The sequence below is a fragment of the Tetrao urogallus genome, assembly GCF_951394365.1.
Source record: "Tetrao urogallus genome assembly, chromosome: 2".
Taxonomy (NCBI): domain Eukaryota; kingdom Metazoa; phylum Chordata; class Aves; order Galliformes; family Phasianidae; genus Tetrao; species Tetrao urogallus.
This window is the reverse complement of record NC_136814.1, coordinates 37,655,109-37,672,257: the sequence shown is the minus strand read 5'-3', so window position 1 is coordinate 37,672,257 and position 17,149 is coordinate 37,655,109. Positions and strand designations below refer to the sequence as shown.

General features: G+C 52.2%; 1 protein-coding gene across 2 annotated transcripts; it reads right to left on the bottom strand.

The window, feature by feature from the left end:
* Positions 1-388: 388 nt before the first annotated feature.
* IRF2BP2 (interferon regulatory factor 2 binding protein 2) lies at positions 389-2,332 on the bottom strand (the record flags this gene model as incomplete). Of its 2 annotated transcripts, none has more annotated exons than XM_079532511.1 (2): positions 389-1,151; positions 1,330-2,332. In XM_079532511.1, 2 exons carry the CDS (start codon positions 2,330-2,332, stop codon positions 436-438), a joined length of 1,719 nt encoding a protein of 572 aa, XP_079388637.1. In that variant the 3' UTR covers positions 389-435. The 2 variants fall into 2 exon arrangements, with proteins under 2 accessions (XP_079388637.1, XP_079388638.1); XM_079532512.1 differs by having other exon boundaries at positions 1,375-2,332.
* Positions 2,333-17,149: the final 14,817 nt, after the last annotated feature.

Below are 17,149 nucleotides of genomic sequence, written 5' to 3'. Positions count from 1 at the left end.
GTATTTGGCATTAAAAAAAAAAAGAAGAAAAAAAGGAAAAGGAAACAAGTGCATACAAATACAGCTAGAAGCATTTCTGTTTTGCCAAGTGCTCTAAAAAAAGCAGCGCAAGTCACAGCCTACATCGAACAGTAATTGTCACCAGGGAAGCACAACAAATAGTTGCTATAACAAAAGGGGGAAAAAAAAGCGGAGGGGAAGGACGGGAGGAAAAAAAAGACAATTAGAAGAAATGCCTTTATAATAAGTACATACCTTTTGTCTTCAAAAAATATAGAAACACAATGTATTCAAAAAAATCAAAATTATACAGCCATGTTTATGAAGTCTACATTTCCCTTGTCTTGGAGATATATATATATTTATATATATATATTTATAGATATATACAGAACCGGAGCAGTTTGGGCGACGGGCGGCGCTGGGCCGGCACAGTCACGAGTCTCTCTCCTTTTTCACTTTCACATCCCCGGCCAGGATGGTGGCGATCTCTCCCTGCATGAAGGCCCAGGGCACGTTGGAGCCGACCAGTGGGCACTTCTCCCCGCTGGGGCAGTACACCTCCCCGCTGGCCCCCTGCTGCTTGATGCTCTGCCGGGAGCAGGGGAAGCAGAACTTGTGGGACGGGACCGAAGGGCACTGCACGAAGTGGGTGTCTTCCAGGCGCTCGTGGCACAGGGTACAGCACAAGGGGACGCTGGCGGCGAGGGACGAGTCCGGCAGGCTGGCGGGGTGCACGGGCTCCAGCCCGCCCGCCGCGCTGCCCCCCTGGCCCGGCACTTCCCTGCCGGGGCCCAGCCTTCTTTGGTTCATGGCGGAGGGCGAGGGGGGGCTGCTGCTGTTCCTCCTGGTGGTGGAGTGGACCTGGTTGGCCTCCTTGGAGGCGTGGTTGCCCCCGGCATTGTCCGCCACCAAAATGAGCGCGGCCATGGGGGACTGGCCGTTCTGGGCCGCCTCGGGCGGCGTGGTCCGGTTGGAGTGGGGCGAGGCGGTGGGCGGCGGGGGTGACATGAAGGAGGTGGCCGTCAGCGGCATCTTCATCCCTTCGGACGCGGCCGGGAGCCAGGGCTGCGCCTCCCCGTTCATCTTCGGGGGTCCCGCCTCGCCCTCCGGCTCGGGGGACGGCTTCCTCTTCCGGGCTGCGCGGGCCCCTAGAAGGCAAAGGAGAGCGGGAGAGGGGTGAGAAGGCGGCCACGCACCGCCGCAAGGCACCACCGAGAAGGCGCGGCCAGCGAAACGTGCGAAACACCAAAACACGCACAGACACCCGGCCCCGTCCGCCCCGGCCCCGCACGCACCCCCTCCACCCGCCCCGGCCCCGCTCCTCACCAGGCTTGGCCGCGGCGCCGTTGCTCTCGTAGCCCAGCAGCCTGCCGCCCGCCATGCCCGGCTCCTTCTTGAACTTGCTGTCGAAAGGCGGCACGGCGTGCCCGCCGTGCTGGTGCAGGGCCAGCAGCGTGTCCCGCACCGTCTTGGGCTTGGCCAGCCACTCCTCGCCGCCCGCGCGGCTCTTGCCCTCGGCGCCCATCTCCGCCGCGGCCGGCACGCTCTCGGTGGAGCAGCGCTTCTCCTTGCCGCCGCCGTCGTGCTCCCCCGTCGCGCCGCCGCCGCTCGAAGACGAGGACGAGACGGAGCCGGGCCGCTTGTGGCCCAGCTCGCCGGCCTGCCCGGCCGCCGCCTGCGCCGCCGCCGCCGGTTGCTGGGGCACGGGCACGGCCAGCGGGGCGGGCGCGGCCGAGATGGCGGCCAGCGAGGCGGCGGCGGCGCGGCCGCCCAGGCCGCCGATGGCTGCGGGGAGCCCGGCGCCGTTCACCAGCGGAACCAGAGTGGGCGGCACGGCGTGCGTCCGGCGCGGGTTGGGGCTCTGCCGGTTGAGCTCGGGCGGCTCCTCGGGCTTGGGGAAGCCGTTGGGCACCAGGATGCCATTCACCTGCCGTCCGCCGCCGTATTCGGCGCCCAGGCGGGGCGGCGGCCGCTCGGCGGCCAGCGGGTAGCGCTCCAGGGGCTGCGGCGGGGGCCGCGCCGCCGCCTCCGCCGCCGCCGAGGGGTGACCGAGCTGCTGCTGCTGCGCCAGGAGCTCCTTGGCGGAGAGCGGCGGCTGCTTGGCGTGCGGCGGCGGCGGGGCCCGGCCCTCGGCGAAGCAGCCGTGCGCCCGCTTCAACTGCCGCGCCGTGTCGATGACGAACTCCACGCGGTCGGCGCCCTCGTAGTTGACGCAGCCCCGGCAGACGGGCTCGGTGAAGTCCCAGATCATGGCCCAGGGCATGCGGGGCAGGTCGCACAGGTAGCACGACTGCCTGCGGGAAGCAGCCGCCACCGCCGCCGACGACATGTCCCGGCCCCGGGGCAGCGGCGAGCGCCCCCCGCTCCGACTCCGGCCGCCGCCTCCTCCGCCCCTCGCCACCGGAGAGCCGACGGGGCGGCTCGGGCGCCGCGGGACCGTCGGCGCGGCCCCCTCCCCCTCGCCTTCCTCTTCCGCGCGCCGGAGCGGGGCGCCGGGACCGCCCCGGCAAGCAGAGCCGCTCCAGGGGCCGCCGCCGCCGCTCCCCTCGCCGTCTCCGCCGGCGGCGCTCACAGCGCGGCGGGGACGCGCATCTTCGCGGCGCGCCTGGCGCAGGGCTGCGGCCGCTGCCGCCCGCACGGCTCCCCCGCTCGCTGGCTACTACGGGGCGGCGCGGGGCGGCGGGGGCCGGCGCGCCGCGGCGGGCGGGGCGGGGACTGCCGCGGGGGCCGGGGCCGGGGCCGGGGCTGGCGGCGGCGCCGTGCCGTGCCGTGTTCCAGCCGCCACCGCCGCCTCTGCGCGCCGCCGCCTCGATTCTTCGACAGTGCCGCCGCGCCTGCGCGATGGGCGCCCCCGCCCCAACGACGCCGCCGCCGCCGCGCTCCCGGCCCCGGCTCTGCCCGCGCCCCCGGCCCGGCCCCGGGGGTTCCACCCGCCACCGGGGGAGCCAAGCGCCGGCCACGCGGAGCGCCCTGCCAAGCGGGCGGCTTGGAGCGGAGCGGGGCGGGAGCGGGCCCGCGCCTCCCGCTTGGCACAGGCGAGGTTACGGCGCGCGGTGCGTTGTGACCGCTGCGGGGTCGCTGCGCTCGGTCGCCCCCGACCGCCCCGTGACCCTGGGGCTGCCCCCGTCCCCTGCTGGGCCCGGGCGGGAGGGGCCTTGTGGGTAAATAAAACCATCGCCCTTTTTTTTTTTTTTTTTTTTTTTTTTTTTTTTTTAAACTGTTGTCACTGCACGCAGGAAATAGAACGCTCGAGATTTCCTGTCGTTTGCAACCACAAACCCTCCGCTCTCTAAGGCGGATGAGTACAATCCGCGCAGTGCAAGCACAGCGCGGCCGTTCCGTTCCGTCCCCGCACAGCGACACCACGAGGGGCGGCAGCTCCCTCGCCACGTCCCGCGGGCGGACACGGCCCTCCCCGCGGCGTTATGTAGGTTACGGGTAGGGGGGGCAGGCAGCGGGGACGCCCGGGGGAGCTCTGACGTCCGCGGAGCCCGGCGGGGCGGTGCCTGCGGCACTCCTGGGGCTGCGGGCCGGGGGATGCGGCTCCGGCACCGGTAGAGCCGTGCGCGGATTACCGCCGTGCCCCCCGGCGAAGCATGGGTTAACGCGGCTGGCTCCGCAGCGCGGCCCTCCTTTCTCGTTGCATCAAAGTGCTGTAAGGCTGTTCTGTGCACCCCCTCCCGGCTGGAAAGACGCTTTATCCCTGCATGCTAAGTAAACAGATCTTGTTTTCGTCTTCCACCCACTGCCCTCTTTCTTCAGCCTGGAGCTGGAGGCGTGCCAAGGCGGCTGCAGCGATTGCTGCCTCTACACTCACACACACACATAACACACAGCCGGGGAAGCAGCCGGGTTTCTCGGGTGAGGCAATGCGCCTGCAATTGGCAAGGACAAGGCAGGAATTGTAATTGCACTGCATCATGTGATGGCTTATGAAAGAGGAAGTTTGGATGTTTTAGTCACGTACTCCTTTGCCCTCTTGCTTTAGCCTCCAGGTTCTGCGAAGGAAAAAACTGCATATATTTATATACACTGGTGGGAAGCCAAGGAGCTGCGTGTTTGCACACTGCGCGTGGTGAGCAGAGCTCGGAGCGAACCGGCTGCAGGGAGGGAGAAAGCACAGCTTTCAGGCGTCTAACTGCAGGACAGGGAGTGTGACCCCTATTTATTTAACTTCGTTCCTAATGAAATCGGGCTGGTCAGAGCTAGCATTGGCAGTGTTTGGGTTCTGCTGCATTTTGCTGCTTTTGAATCCATTCTGGTAGAAGAGGCAAAAACAACCGTTGCAGCTTTCAGTGTCAAAAAGCAGATAAAAAATAGTGGCATAGGAAATGTGATTTAGGAATCAAATCACACACACAAAAGTCTGCAAAGCTGCTGTTACAGCAGTTTCTGCACAAGAATACAACAGATAATGCATTTGTTTCGTGTTGCTTTTATTTATCTATTTATTTATTTATTTGTTTGTTTGTTTATTTATTTTGAAACAGAAACCATCCTTTTGTGCCTGCTCTCCGTTGAATGCCCTGGTGATGACATGGCAAGGCTATATGTAGGGGCACTGGGGCCTGCAGGCATGCCCAGCTGGGGGACCCTGGCACAGGGGAGCCCTGTGCCCTGGGGAGCCCTGACCTGGTTGTGGCTGTGCCTAGTGCCACAGGGAAGGGAAGGAAGAGAGAGGTGCAAGCTGGAAACCTCCACAAAGCCATTGCTTTCCCTGGATGCCCACCAGTGGGGGCTGCGGATGCCACAGGTTCCACCTGCAGAACCCATCCTAGGCCACAGCCCCAAGCTGGGGCAGCGGATTATTGCTGAGATGTTTGCAGGACCTCTGCTGACAGGTAGGAGCAGAGGTTCTCTGCCTCCCAGCTTTGTAGAGTTTCTGCTGCTTTTGTTCCTATTGGAGTTGGCACTTGCTCCAGAGGGTTTTCCAGAAAGCTGAGCGTGGTCGGGTTACAGTGGGCTTCTTGCCTATGTGTGGATTGTGTGATATCTGTGATATTTGCTGAACAGTTCAGAAGCCCCTACAGCACCTGCCAGCTTCTGATTGTACACAGCTGCTCATTTTTGCCTGTGAGAGTACTGGTAGCCATCTTAGAAATGCTGAATGTTCCAATTTTCATTTAGAAGTAGGCATAATTTTAGAAGAGAACCCCCTGTATACCACACCCACCCTCCATTTATTGTGTGGTTTTTGAGACGTACCATTCGAACAGCAGTGCAGTAGAGTCCTGCTCTCACATCAGTACTGGTCCTAAAGAAATATATCCGTCTAACCATTTTTTATTTAATATGTGAAGAAAGTACTGATGTACACAATACTGCTGTCAAGAGCAGCCTGTTGACAAAGGCTTTAAGACAAGCAGATGGTGAGCCACTGACCCTACAAACACTGGAAACCACTCCTAATGTTACCTACAGGACAACTGCTGGACAAGCAGCCGTGCTCAGAGTGCGCAGCATGCTGCTAACACCTCTCCCCAGTGCTACCGACTGCTGTCCCACGCTGCATGACCCCTGTGACATGGAACTGCTGCTGCTGGCAGAGGGACACTGACAGAGTAGCATGTTGTCAGCCTGTGTGTGTGTGCTGGGACAAACGGGGAATGTGGACGTGGTTACTTCACTGTCATTTTTGTTGTAGAAGTTTTGGGTGCATGAATACATCCGAGATCCAACTCGGGTTATTCTCTCATTCTATAATTCTATGAGTAATAGTGTGAGCAAGAGCCTCAGTGCTGCAGCTTCTGCTGCTTTGGTGGGCTCTACCCCAGGCAATTTGGAGCCAAAATGGTGTGCTTTTTTTTTAAAACAAAAAAAAAAAGGAAATGATTCTGTTTTTAACTGAGCAATTGACTTCACAACCTCATTTCAAGTAGCAGTGGAAAAAAAACAGCAAGGAAAAGATGATGGAAACACTTGAGAAATTCAGAGGTTACTACACTCAGAAGGGAAATAAAAACTTCAGAGGGACTCTTCCAGATGCCAGAAGAAAGGGCAATTGATGTGGAAAATCTTCCGCCTGCTCTCTTCAGCCTGGTAAATAGCTATGTTGGACGCTCCCACTGACACCGTGTTGGCTGCCCTCTGCTGCGAGCCACAATGGGCAATTGTCTATGGGGTATGGGGGGACAGAGCGACTGGGAGCTGCCTGCGGTGTGTTAGCATGGCCAGGCAATCCTGGCCCGGCACCAACAGGAAGACCGGGAGGCCGTGACCCCATGGGAACACCATGCTGCAGCTCGAGAGGTGACCATGTTCTTCTGCCCATCGTTGCAGTCATGTTATTTCAGTTTTGTAACATAACAAGAGCTAGCAGAAGCATGCTCCAATCTGTGGAAACAAAGTGCAGTGAAATTAGTTTCTGGATGTCATTGCTGCCTGCTCCCCCAACCCCCTTTGGGCAGCCGGCATGGGGATAAAGGTGCTGCTCTGTGCTCAGCCCGCAGCCTCACGTTTTTTCTCAGTGCTGTTTCTTAGACTAAGTAAAAACAAGTAAAATAGGGTATTTTTATCGACTTGGACATTCAGTCATATGCACAGTGTACTGCCTGCCGTGTAGCGATCCTAAGTAGGAACACTGACAAGTTTAGGCATTAGTGACACACTTGTAAACATCACTAGCAGAGCTGCAAAGATCAGAGTCATCCCTCTTGCATTCACCTGCATCCCTAATGCCCCAACACCCAGCTGAGCTCCAGAAGGAGCTGCCTGCCAGGAAGCACAGCCAAATTCATATGTGATAAAAAGAACTGTAGCAAAATTAATAACCGGTACACCCATTCTGGAACTGACAATTAACCTTGGTCTCCTCCTCTGGATAATAATTATTAAACAGCTTGCCAGAGGTTGGGGCTTGCATATCACTTAGTCTCCCAAATGGGGCTGGATGAGAGACCAAGAACTGGTCATCTTTGTAATGGGAGCTGCGGGTGTGTCATGCCCCAGTAACTGTCTGTGCCAGGCTGACCGCCGCTCCCTGCTGGTTCAGAGGTCCTGCTGCCTGCATGTCACCTCAGGAAGTGGCAGCCCAGCATTTCTTGCACGCCTCTCCTTGGCTCATCTCCATGCAGCATGGAGCTCCCTGCCATGCCCTCAGGTCCTGTCGCTATCACCAGAGAGCAGAGACCAGCTCTGTCCCTCTGCTCCCCTGCTGTATGTAGACCCTGAGCAGCCATCGGGTGGTGGCAGCTGCCAGGTTGCAAGGGCCTGGCATGGGCTTGAGCTGCAGATCCAGGAGCAAGAGGACAGCAGCCTTCATCATCCATTTCCCTTTGCCAGTTACTATTATTCTTAAATGCAGTTCTGCACACATTGTAATTAAATGGAAAAAAAATATAGACCAAATGAAAAAGGCTACAAGCTTCTCAAAAACATCTCTGTACTAGCTGCAGCTTGACTCAGCCTTCAATTAACATTCTTCCTCAAAATAGTTGTCTTCTCTAGCTTTTGTTAAATCTTACATAATATCAGGCCAAATCACCACCCAAGAAAGGGGCTGTGAAAACATGTCACTGTGTGCATGATTTTTACTTTGCACATGGGATGTAGGTATGTACCAAAGAGAATGCTCTCAAGACAGCCAGGAGGAGGACACCTGTAAACCTGATATTGCTCAGCACCTCCAACCTCAGGGCACTGGGGAGCTCTGTGGGCACGCTGCTGCTGGGGCAGCTCTGCTGAGCTGAACGTGCACCAGGACTGCCTTTAGCCTAAGGGTAGCTGATGCAGACAAGGCTGTGCCTTCTGAATTTTGTTCTATACCAAGAGTTATGTGTTTTTGATGAATAGGTCAACAGGGTGTGGAAACATACTCTAAAGCTTTCTGCATCCTTGCACATACTTTTAGTTGGCAGGAGGGTTGTCTACAACTTCTTTTGGAAAGTTTTAAAAGAAAACGCAAATAGTAGGTAAAGGGCAGAGATACATTCTTTGAAATACATTTGGCACAGATTTTAGACATTCCTTTGTCATTTGTTAAGCAGCAAGAAGAATCCCCACTCAACTATATAAAGTATGGCAGTACCACTTTCTCTGTTTACAGGTGATTGAAAAATCACAACCTGCTGCGTTCACCTCTGGATAGCACGTAAAACTGTCCATACAATTGTCTTTGCTTCAGAATCGGTACAGGGCAGGTATGTGAGGAATCTGAGCTTTTTCTCATCTCCTTCCAAAAATACAAATCAGGACTGAAAGGATGATTTCGCTTACTTCTAAAGGGGAGTTTTTTGTTTTTTGGGTTTTTTTTTTTTTTCCTGCACACTAGGGCTTCAGAATCAAAATTATACACCTGAAATGCCAGAAAAATAATATGGCCAGAAGACTGAGAAGCTCTTTTCAGCTGTAACCAGACTCACCACGCAGCAGCCTGTAGTACTTAAAATCCTCTTTAACTAACTGCATGTCAAGACTTGCCTGTTTCGGACACTGTTAAGACGGCCTGCCCCCATATTTTACATACCCTTCTAATTGCATTCATATGTTCAGTTTCATATTTGACCTCTGTTGCAGCAGAGAGCCAAGAAAAGCACTCTTTTTCTGAGCTCTATGCAGGAATGGAGCTGAAGGGTATCGCAGACTCATAAAATGGCTTAGGTTGGAGAGGACCGTAAACACCATCTAGTCTCAACCCCTTGCTATGGGAAGAGCTGCCATCCACCAGGTCAGGCTGCCCAGGGCTCTGTCCAGACTGGCCTTGAATACCCCCAGAGATGGGGCATCCACAAGCTCTCTCAGAGACCTGTTCCAGTGCCTCACAACCCCCTGAGTAAAAAAAAATAAAAATTATTTCTAACATCTAACTTAAATTTCCTCTCTTTTAGTTTAAAGCCATTTTCCCTTGTCCTATCACTATGAGACCATGTAAAAAGTTGGTCACATTCCTGCTTGTAAGCTCCCTTCAAGTACTGGAAGGTTTTGGTGAGGTCCTCCTGGAGCCTTTTCTTCTCCAAGCTGAAAAAGCCCAACTGCCTCAACCTTTTCTCATAGGAGAGGTGCTTCTGCCATTTGATCATCCTCGTGGCCCTCCTCTGGATCTGCTCCAACAGCTTCACATCTTTCCTGAGCTGGGGGCCCCAGGCCTAGGCATAGTAGTCTACATGGAGCCTTACAAGGGCAGAGCAGAGCAGGACATCTCTCTCCCTGCTGCCTCCCCCTTTTTTGATGCAGACCAGGATATACTGCTGGTTCATGTGTGGTCTTTCATCCATCAGGATCCCTAAGTCCTTCTCCACAGAACTGTTCTCAAGGAGTCTACTCCTAGTCTGAACTTGTGTCTGGCATTGCCTCAATCCAAGTGCACTCGGCCTTGTTAAACCTCGTTAGATTCCCATGTGCCCACTTTTCGAGCATGTCCAGGTCCCTCTGGATGGAATCCCTCCCTTCTATTGCATCAATTGCAACACTCAGCTTGGTATCATTGGCAAACTTGCTGAGGGTACATTCAGTCCCATTGTCTATGTCATTGATAAAAATGCTGAAGACAAGCCCCAGGATGGACCCATGGGGACACAACTTGTGACCAGTCTTTCCTTGGACATAGAGCCGTAAACAATGACCCTCTGGCTACAGCCATCCAACCAATTCTTTGTCCACTTAATAGCCCAGCCTTCAAATAAGTCTCTCTCCAATTTAGAGATAAGGATGTGATGCGGGACCATGTCAAAGGCCTTGCACAAATCAAGGTAGATGAAATCAGTTGCCCTTCCTTTGTTCACTGATGGTGTCACTCCATCATAGAAAGGCACCAGGTTGGTGAGGCACAATCTGCCCTTGGAGAAGCCATGCTGTCTGTCTCAGATCAAACCGTGTGATCTCACATGTGCCTTAACATCTTTTCTAGGAGGATCCATTCCATGATCTTCCCAGGCAAAGTGGTGAGGCTCACCAGTCTGTAGTTCCCCAGGTCCTCTTTCTTCTCTTTCTTGAATGTGGGAGTGATGTTTCCCTTTTTCCAGTCACCAGGGGCTTCTCCTGGCAACCACATCAGCCACTTACTTCAGAACCCTGAATGTGTTATCTGGCCCCATAGACTTGCACATATTCTACCTCATGAGGAGGTCTCAGACTCGATCTGCTCTTACACTGGGAGGGATTTTGCTTCCCTGATGCCTACTTAGAAGTTCAGGGACATAAGAGACATGAGAAGCCTGACAGACCATGAAGACTGAGGTAAATAACTCGTTAAGTACCTCAGCCTTCTCCATGTCCAAGGAGGCCAGCTCTTCCTTTTCACTGACCAGAGGGAACACACTCTCCTTTGCCTTTCTCTTCTGTACAGTGTCTCTATGGAATCCTTTCTGGTTGTTTTTCATATCCTCTTACCAAGTTCATTTCCATCTGCACCTTGGATTTCCTGACTCCATCCCTGCACATCTGGACAGCATTTCTAGATTCTTCTCAGGCCACCCATCCCCACTTCCAGTGCTTTTCCTTTTCCTTTTTTTTCCTTTTTTTCTTTTTTTTTCCCCCTCATCCTGACCAGCAAGTCCTTGCTCAGCCGTGCTTGCTTGTTTCCTGCCTTGTCTGCCTCATTTCTTATTCTGGGGAATGGAGAGCTCTTGTGCTCTCCTTAAAGTGCTGCCAGTTTGGTCCTATTACTTTGTCCCTAAGGACAATTTCCCTGGGCATCTCATCCAACACTTCCTTAAACAGCCTGAAGCTGACTCTTCTGAAGTTCAGGGTCCTGACTCCACTCTTTATCAGGCTCACATGACCCCAAGGTCATGAACTCAACCAGGGCATGATTGCTATAGTCCAGGCTGCCTCCAATCTTAACCTCTTTTACAATCTCTTCCATGTTGGTAAGCACCAGATCCAGCAGTGCTTCACCTCTTGTTGGTCTGTCCAGTACCTAAATCAGAAAGTTATTGTCAGTGGACTCCAGGAGTCTCCTGGGTCATCTGCAGCTCACAATGTTGTTTTCCCAGAGATATCCGAGTGGTTGAAATCTCCCATCCAGCACAATGCCTCTTGGAGCTGAAGCAAGAAGGCCTTGTCAACAGATCCCCTTGATCAGGCAGCTTGGAGTAGACCATGACCACCAGATGCCCTTCACTGGTCCTGTCCCTAATCTTAACCCACAGGCTCTTAACCTGTTCCTGACTGTTTCTCAGGGGCAGCTCTTTGCAGACTATCCACTTCTTAACAAGAAGAGGGCAACTCCCCCACTTCTTTTACTTTGCCTATCCCTTCTAAAAATTTTACAGCCTTCAATCATGGTGTTCTTCTTGTGAGTCATCCCACCATGTTTCCGTGATAGCAATAAGATCGTGGTTTTCCAATTGCATCACGGTTTCCAATTCCTCCTGCTTACTTCCCATGCTGTATGCATTGGTACAGAGGCACTTCAGCTGAAAATGCCAAAAGTCACATCATTGTCTGCCTTGGACCCTTTATAGAGACATATATAAAACCAGATAAATATGAATATTTGGAGCTAAATGCATGTGCTGCAAGAGTGTGTTATTGATGAGAAAAAAGTCTGAAGGCACAGTGACTCCTAGCTCATGGCCAGCAGACCACTGCTGTTGTTTTGGGGAAGAAAATGGGAAAAGCAGAGCCAGCCAAGGAGCAGACAGCCTACATAGGGATGGATTTCGCTCCTGGCCCTTTCTCAGGCAAGGCGAGAGCTTTTCCTGAGAACAACCCACAAGACTGGATCCACAGCTCTTCGGCCTGCAGCACTTCAAGACTTCCAGGTTGGAGACAATACGTCTGGAAATTTGGGGTGAGCTGCACCTCCTGTGTGTTTTACTTGGACAGTAGGGTGTAAGTAGCACGCTGCTGTGCTCTTATTTAGCTCTGTTATTACAACGCTGTTTGTGAAGCACGAAGAGTAATCCTCATGTAAAAATAATAGTATTGCAGAGCTAGACAGCAGATGGTGTTATTAAATACCTGGGCAAAGTCTAAGGTCGTAACGCTCTAACAATTAAAAAGATCTATTGTCTATCACTTAATAGGTAACCTCCTAGTGCAGGATGTTTGCAAAGCTGAGCAGAGGGGCGAGTAGTATCTTGTCCAAGCCCAGATAGCTCTTCCAGTTAAGCAAATACTTGGCAACTATTTTCTTGTCTAAATTTGGTGCTACCACCACGTCAGGTTGATACAATACGATCCCTTATCATTTCCTAAATGATCCCTTCTCTAATCAACTCCATTAGGTTTATAAATAGACCGCAGCTGCCTGAGGACTGGTGATAGTTGCCTGACATCCAGGTTCACTTACAAGACCGTGGAGAGGCAACTTATTGGGTGATGTAAATGGACATAAGCCTGCTGCCAGGCACGTCTCCCACCAGCTGCAGGAGATGCTGGTGTGTGAGGCGTGCCTGCCAGCAGCCGTGGCTTTCCACAGGCACCTGCAGCTATGTGCCTCTCTCCCTGGTGAAACCTACTTGTCTCAGTTGGTGAAGCTGAAGCTGAACCTCAGTAATACGTGGCACGGCTCTTCCTGCTGCATAACATTTTCAGTCAGAACTCTGAGGATTAATTTTGTATTGTAGAGACTGCACTTTCTGCATTTTTCCCTTGGTGTTTGCCTGGCATCTTGTGACCTGAACCTCACAGTTGAACCTCTCAGCTGAATGCTGGCATCCAGGGATGCAACTTGCCTCTTCTTCTGCTGTGAGCTTTTTTTACACACATAAGCAAGGCTTTCTGCATCATTTTCAGAGATGTGAATCCGAAATCATCTCTTCTGGGACAAGGAAACTAAGGAGGCTAACAGTCACTCTTTGGGGTAGGTTTTGGATTTAGTTTAATGACTGTAATAGTGGTGAATGCCTTGGCAGTGGAAATAGACTGATATGGAGAACAATAGGGAACCTGTGACTTGGTACATTTGTCTCACAGAGGGCAGACAGGAGACTGGGAGTTAAGCAGAGTCCTGTGGCTGCTAATAGCTTCACACAGTACTTTTCCTCCGTGGTAATCACTCTCCTGCTAGGATCCACGAACTTGAGAACAAAGTACATTTTATTATTTACAAGGGTTAGATGACAAATACAAACAGATGGTGCAAAGATGACTCCTAATGCATAGTGATCAAGCAGTTTGATATTCATGGGTAAAGGCCTGGAAGATTAAGTAAACAGATTCAGATATGCAGGGGAAAGTATCTCATAACAATGCATAAAGTCAGCGTGGCCTTTTGTGCCCCGTTCCCCTTTGGATCAACACAATTAACATAAAGGGAAAGATTGGCTGAACTTTCCAGTCTCCCTAAAGTGTTCAAATCAGAGATTTCTGAGAGGAAGCCCTAGCAAGGAGTTTTGGCAAGATGGAGAAAATCCCTTCTCTTTTGCTACTGAACTTTCTGTTCCTGCTGCAAAGCCCCTTCTGCAAAACAGGTTGCAACAGCTGAGCGTGCTCCAGCCTGCTGCTGTGGCTGCCCTTACGTAAAGCATTCTCACCTGGGTGACACAGGGCTTTTTGCTGCCACTGGTCAGATGAGTGAGCAAGGGTAACTCCCATGAGCAAGGGTTGTGGCATTAGGAGCCTAACCATGCTGCTCTGCCATTAATGACGCTTCTCGTGGCAAAAGCTGGGATCTCGTTGGTTTTGCTTTCACATGTAGTCATCTTGCAGAGAGGATTTCAACACTGATGAATATTGCCAGCCAGGTCCTTGGTATGAATCATCCTGTCCTTCCAGATGACTTTTTCTTTCTGCTGTTTACATCAGCCGCAGAGAATTTTGATGCTTTCTTGTGTATGTGTGCAAAGGAATGTTTCATTTGAGAAGATATTTCCAAACTCTCTGAAGTCATCCCTCTATATCATTCCTTTTGTTGTTGCTGTTCTCGCTTTCAGCGTGGGCAGTTTGTGAGTTGTTTCTAAGGAGTTACTGACTGAGCACTGAACAAAGGGCAAAAAAGAAAGGCAGGGAGAAGGGTTCGTGAAAGAATCCTGCTGGACTGTGCCAAGAAGGTTGCTCTGCAGCGTACATCAGCCTGCTATTTTCTTTGTCTACATCAGGTTGCATGAACAAAGGATTTGGGGATCGGTGTGCTCAGCCCTGGAAAGGTGTACATGTGAGCAGGCCAGCAGCCCCTGCCTTTTTTTACACAAAGCCCTCATCACTGCAGTAGTGTCAGGACACCGTGGCTTATGGACAAATGGGAGAAGCTATGTTGGTTGAGTTAGGGCTGGAGAAGGGTTAAAACCCAAGCCACAATATTCAAGAGAATGGTGGAAAGCTGCCCAGCAGCCTGCCAGCTGCTGGGTGAGGAGGTGAGCTCTCCTGCTGGCACTCCACCACTGCAGCTCCAAGAAAAAAAACCATACCTCGATCTCCAGAAAAGTAACTTTTTTTTTTTTTTTTTTCATGATCATCACCATTTGGCTGCTTTATTTTCATCTTTCTTCTGTAGCTGTAGCCACCACAACTCCATTCCTGTGGCCATCTCCCAAATGACTGACAAACTCTGGGTTCTTTGCATGCTCTTTCTCAGGTTCTTGTTGTTCTGCAGTGTTTTTTCCAAAGTACCTGACAAACCCTGGAAATGGCACTGGGTGCTTGAGTCCAGGTGAACAACACAAAGTGAGGAAAGGAGTGCTCGTTGGCATGACTTCAGCCTCAGACTTGTAATGAAGCCACAGTGCAGTGTTGGGAGCTGAGCACCTCCACCTTTGGTATCTGCCCAGAAAATGGTCTGGCTCCATGGATGTATTCAGTGGGAATAGCTGTATAAGCTGGAATACAGTCAAAGATACATGGCAGAGAAACCTGCTCTGTGAATAAAGCCTTTGTTAAGAGGAATTCCATCTGTACATGATTTCATCAGCTCCATGAAATGTGCAGGACATTTATATGGTGAATTAGGCACAGCTCCTGTTTTGAGAGAGAAAATGCTTCTGTGTGCTTTTCCACAGAAGTCCGTTGCTACACAAGGAGGGGAAACCTTCTGCAATGCCATTACTGTTCTCACAGGACAGGACAAGCATTGGGACTGTGCTAACATGATTATAAAAATAATGTGCATTTTAAAAGCATCAAATGCACAAAAAGTTGGCACTGCCCTTTTCTTTGCCTTCTCTCCCTTAAATGTGGAGATGCTTAAACAGGGTAAATAACATTCAAGACAGCTAAAGAGCAGTCCACAGTGCTGAAACACTTCTGCTGTCCAAAGCAGCTCCATGCCAGCTATTTCATTTACCATATGTTTGGTGTGGTTTTGGCAGAGTAAACATGAGGATTTTGGGGCAGGCCTGCGAAACAGTTTTTCCCTTCCTCCACCCAAACGTGACCCAGTCCTGTCTGCCATGATCACACCATTGCACAGGGTCAGCCTGGCTGTTTTGGGCAGAATTAGTCAGAGGGGCCTCTGGAAACATGCCCAAGGAAGGCTGATTCATTTTCCATATGAGTGGCTGCATTAAGGAGCAGGAAGGAGAAGGAAGACACAGTGTTTGGGATGGAGATGCTAGGTGATGCTGAAGGACCACACAGGGATTATAGGGTTCCTTCTCCGGGTCCAAGGCAGATGTGGTTGGGATGCGCTGGCTGTGGGGCAAGCTGCTAGCCCCATGGCACTGTTTTCAGCCATCCTGCAGGAACTGCCAGAGGCTGTGAATCAGTGACTGGAAACGTGGAGCTTTGCTCCTGGGGTTGTCTGGTTTCAGATGTGGAGAGCATAGGCTCCAAGCAGCCCAGTCCAGCAGAGAACTGCCTGATCTGTGAGCAGACTCTCCAGTGTGGGGCTTATTTTTCCTTGAAAAATGAGTGGGATGCAGTGGCCAGACATACAGTCTAGCTGGTGCTATCCAGATATGGCCTGGGACTTGTCTAGCCAAACAAGGGAAGAAGAAAAGGGAATTTAAACACATCTTTCTGCCCTTTTGTAAGCGAGTGCTGAAAGGTGTGAAGGTACAGCTAGCTGCGTCATTCCTTCCTGCACACGTGCTGTGTGCTCTGAGCATGCATTCTCAGCAGTAGTTCACAGAAGTAAGCCTTGTTCCCCCAGCAGAGGAGCTTTGCCACAAGGTGCTGGGGTATCTGCTCAGCAGACTTGCTGACCTCAGGGAGCAGCTTTGCCAGGCGAGCCTTCCCAGCAAAGTGCCAAAACCCCTGTTTAGCACTGAGCTTGCGATCCTTCCCTTGCTTTCTGCTGGATTAATTGCTGGAAAGGTTGTGCAGCTGCATGGTGGCTCGGCACCCCATCTGATTGGCCATACCTCTGCATTTCTGTTCTCTGAAACAGTGTTTCTGACCTGATTCACCTTGCAACCGGAGGGTGGAATTCAGCTTCATATCCATGGCAAGGAATGTAAATATTCCTGCCTATCGTCTTCCCAAGTGCACAATCTGAGTGTGCACGTGAGCAAGCAAGAAAGTACAGTTTCCAGTGGGAAGGCAGAAGCAGGGCTCCAACTGCTTCTCTTCACCCTAGAGCTATTGGGGGCACCAGTCCTCCAACCAGAGCTGCTCAGGGGGGCAGGAGCTCCCAGGCAAACTGAGGATGGTCTGGCCTCCGCCTGAGTGGGGCAAATCAGGCTGAGTCATCCAGAAGAGCCAAGGCTCTCTGGGCACGAGCCCCTCTTCCCAGAGGTGGCCTTTAATCCAAGCTGGCTGCATGCTGCCTGCTGTCAGCAGCCCTTTTGTGCCTCCACGGGTGTTTGCTGGTGCAGGGTGGAGTGACTCAGTCTGCGCCCCTACCCTGAGCACTGGAGAGCTGGGAGGGGCTGCAGAGTGCCTGGCTGCAGATCTCGTCCTTCCCTTTTCTCATTTCAGCAAAACCGTTGCAAATTTCACGGAGCTTTCCATCACAGGCAAACAAAGAGGAAATTGATTCAGAGCGAGAGCATTAACATCACCAAATAGTAAAGGCATTGCATAATGGTATCAACCAAGCTTCCTCTACTGCAGAAGCAGAGGTGGGCAGAGTGAAACTAAGGAAGTAAGGGGACAGTGGATGGGTGAGGGCAAGGATCCTTAGCGAAGAAAACCCAGAAGATAAAAAGCAAAAAGAACAAAAGGAGAGGTGTTAGGGAAATACGACTGAGCAGATGCAGTACTTATCTGCTTATGCATCAAATAAAATTCCTATGTGTAAACAAAAAGCAATGAGTAACATCAAGTGAAGGGCCAACGTGTGGGAAGGAGTTGCGCTGGTGTAATAAAAGGGCCGGTGTTAAACCAT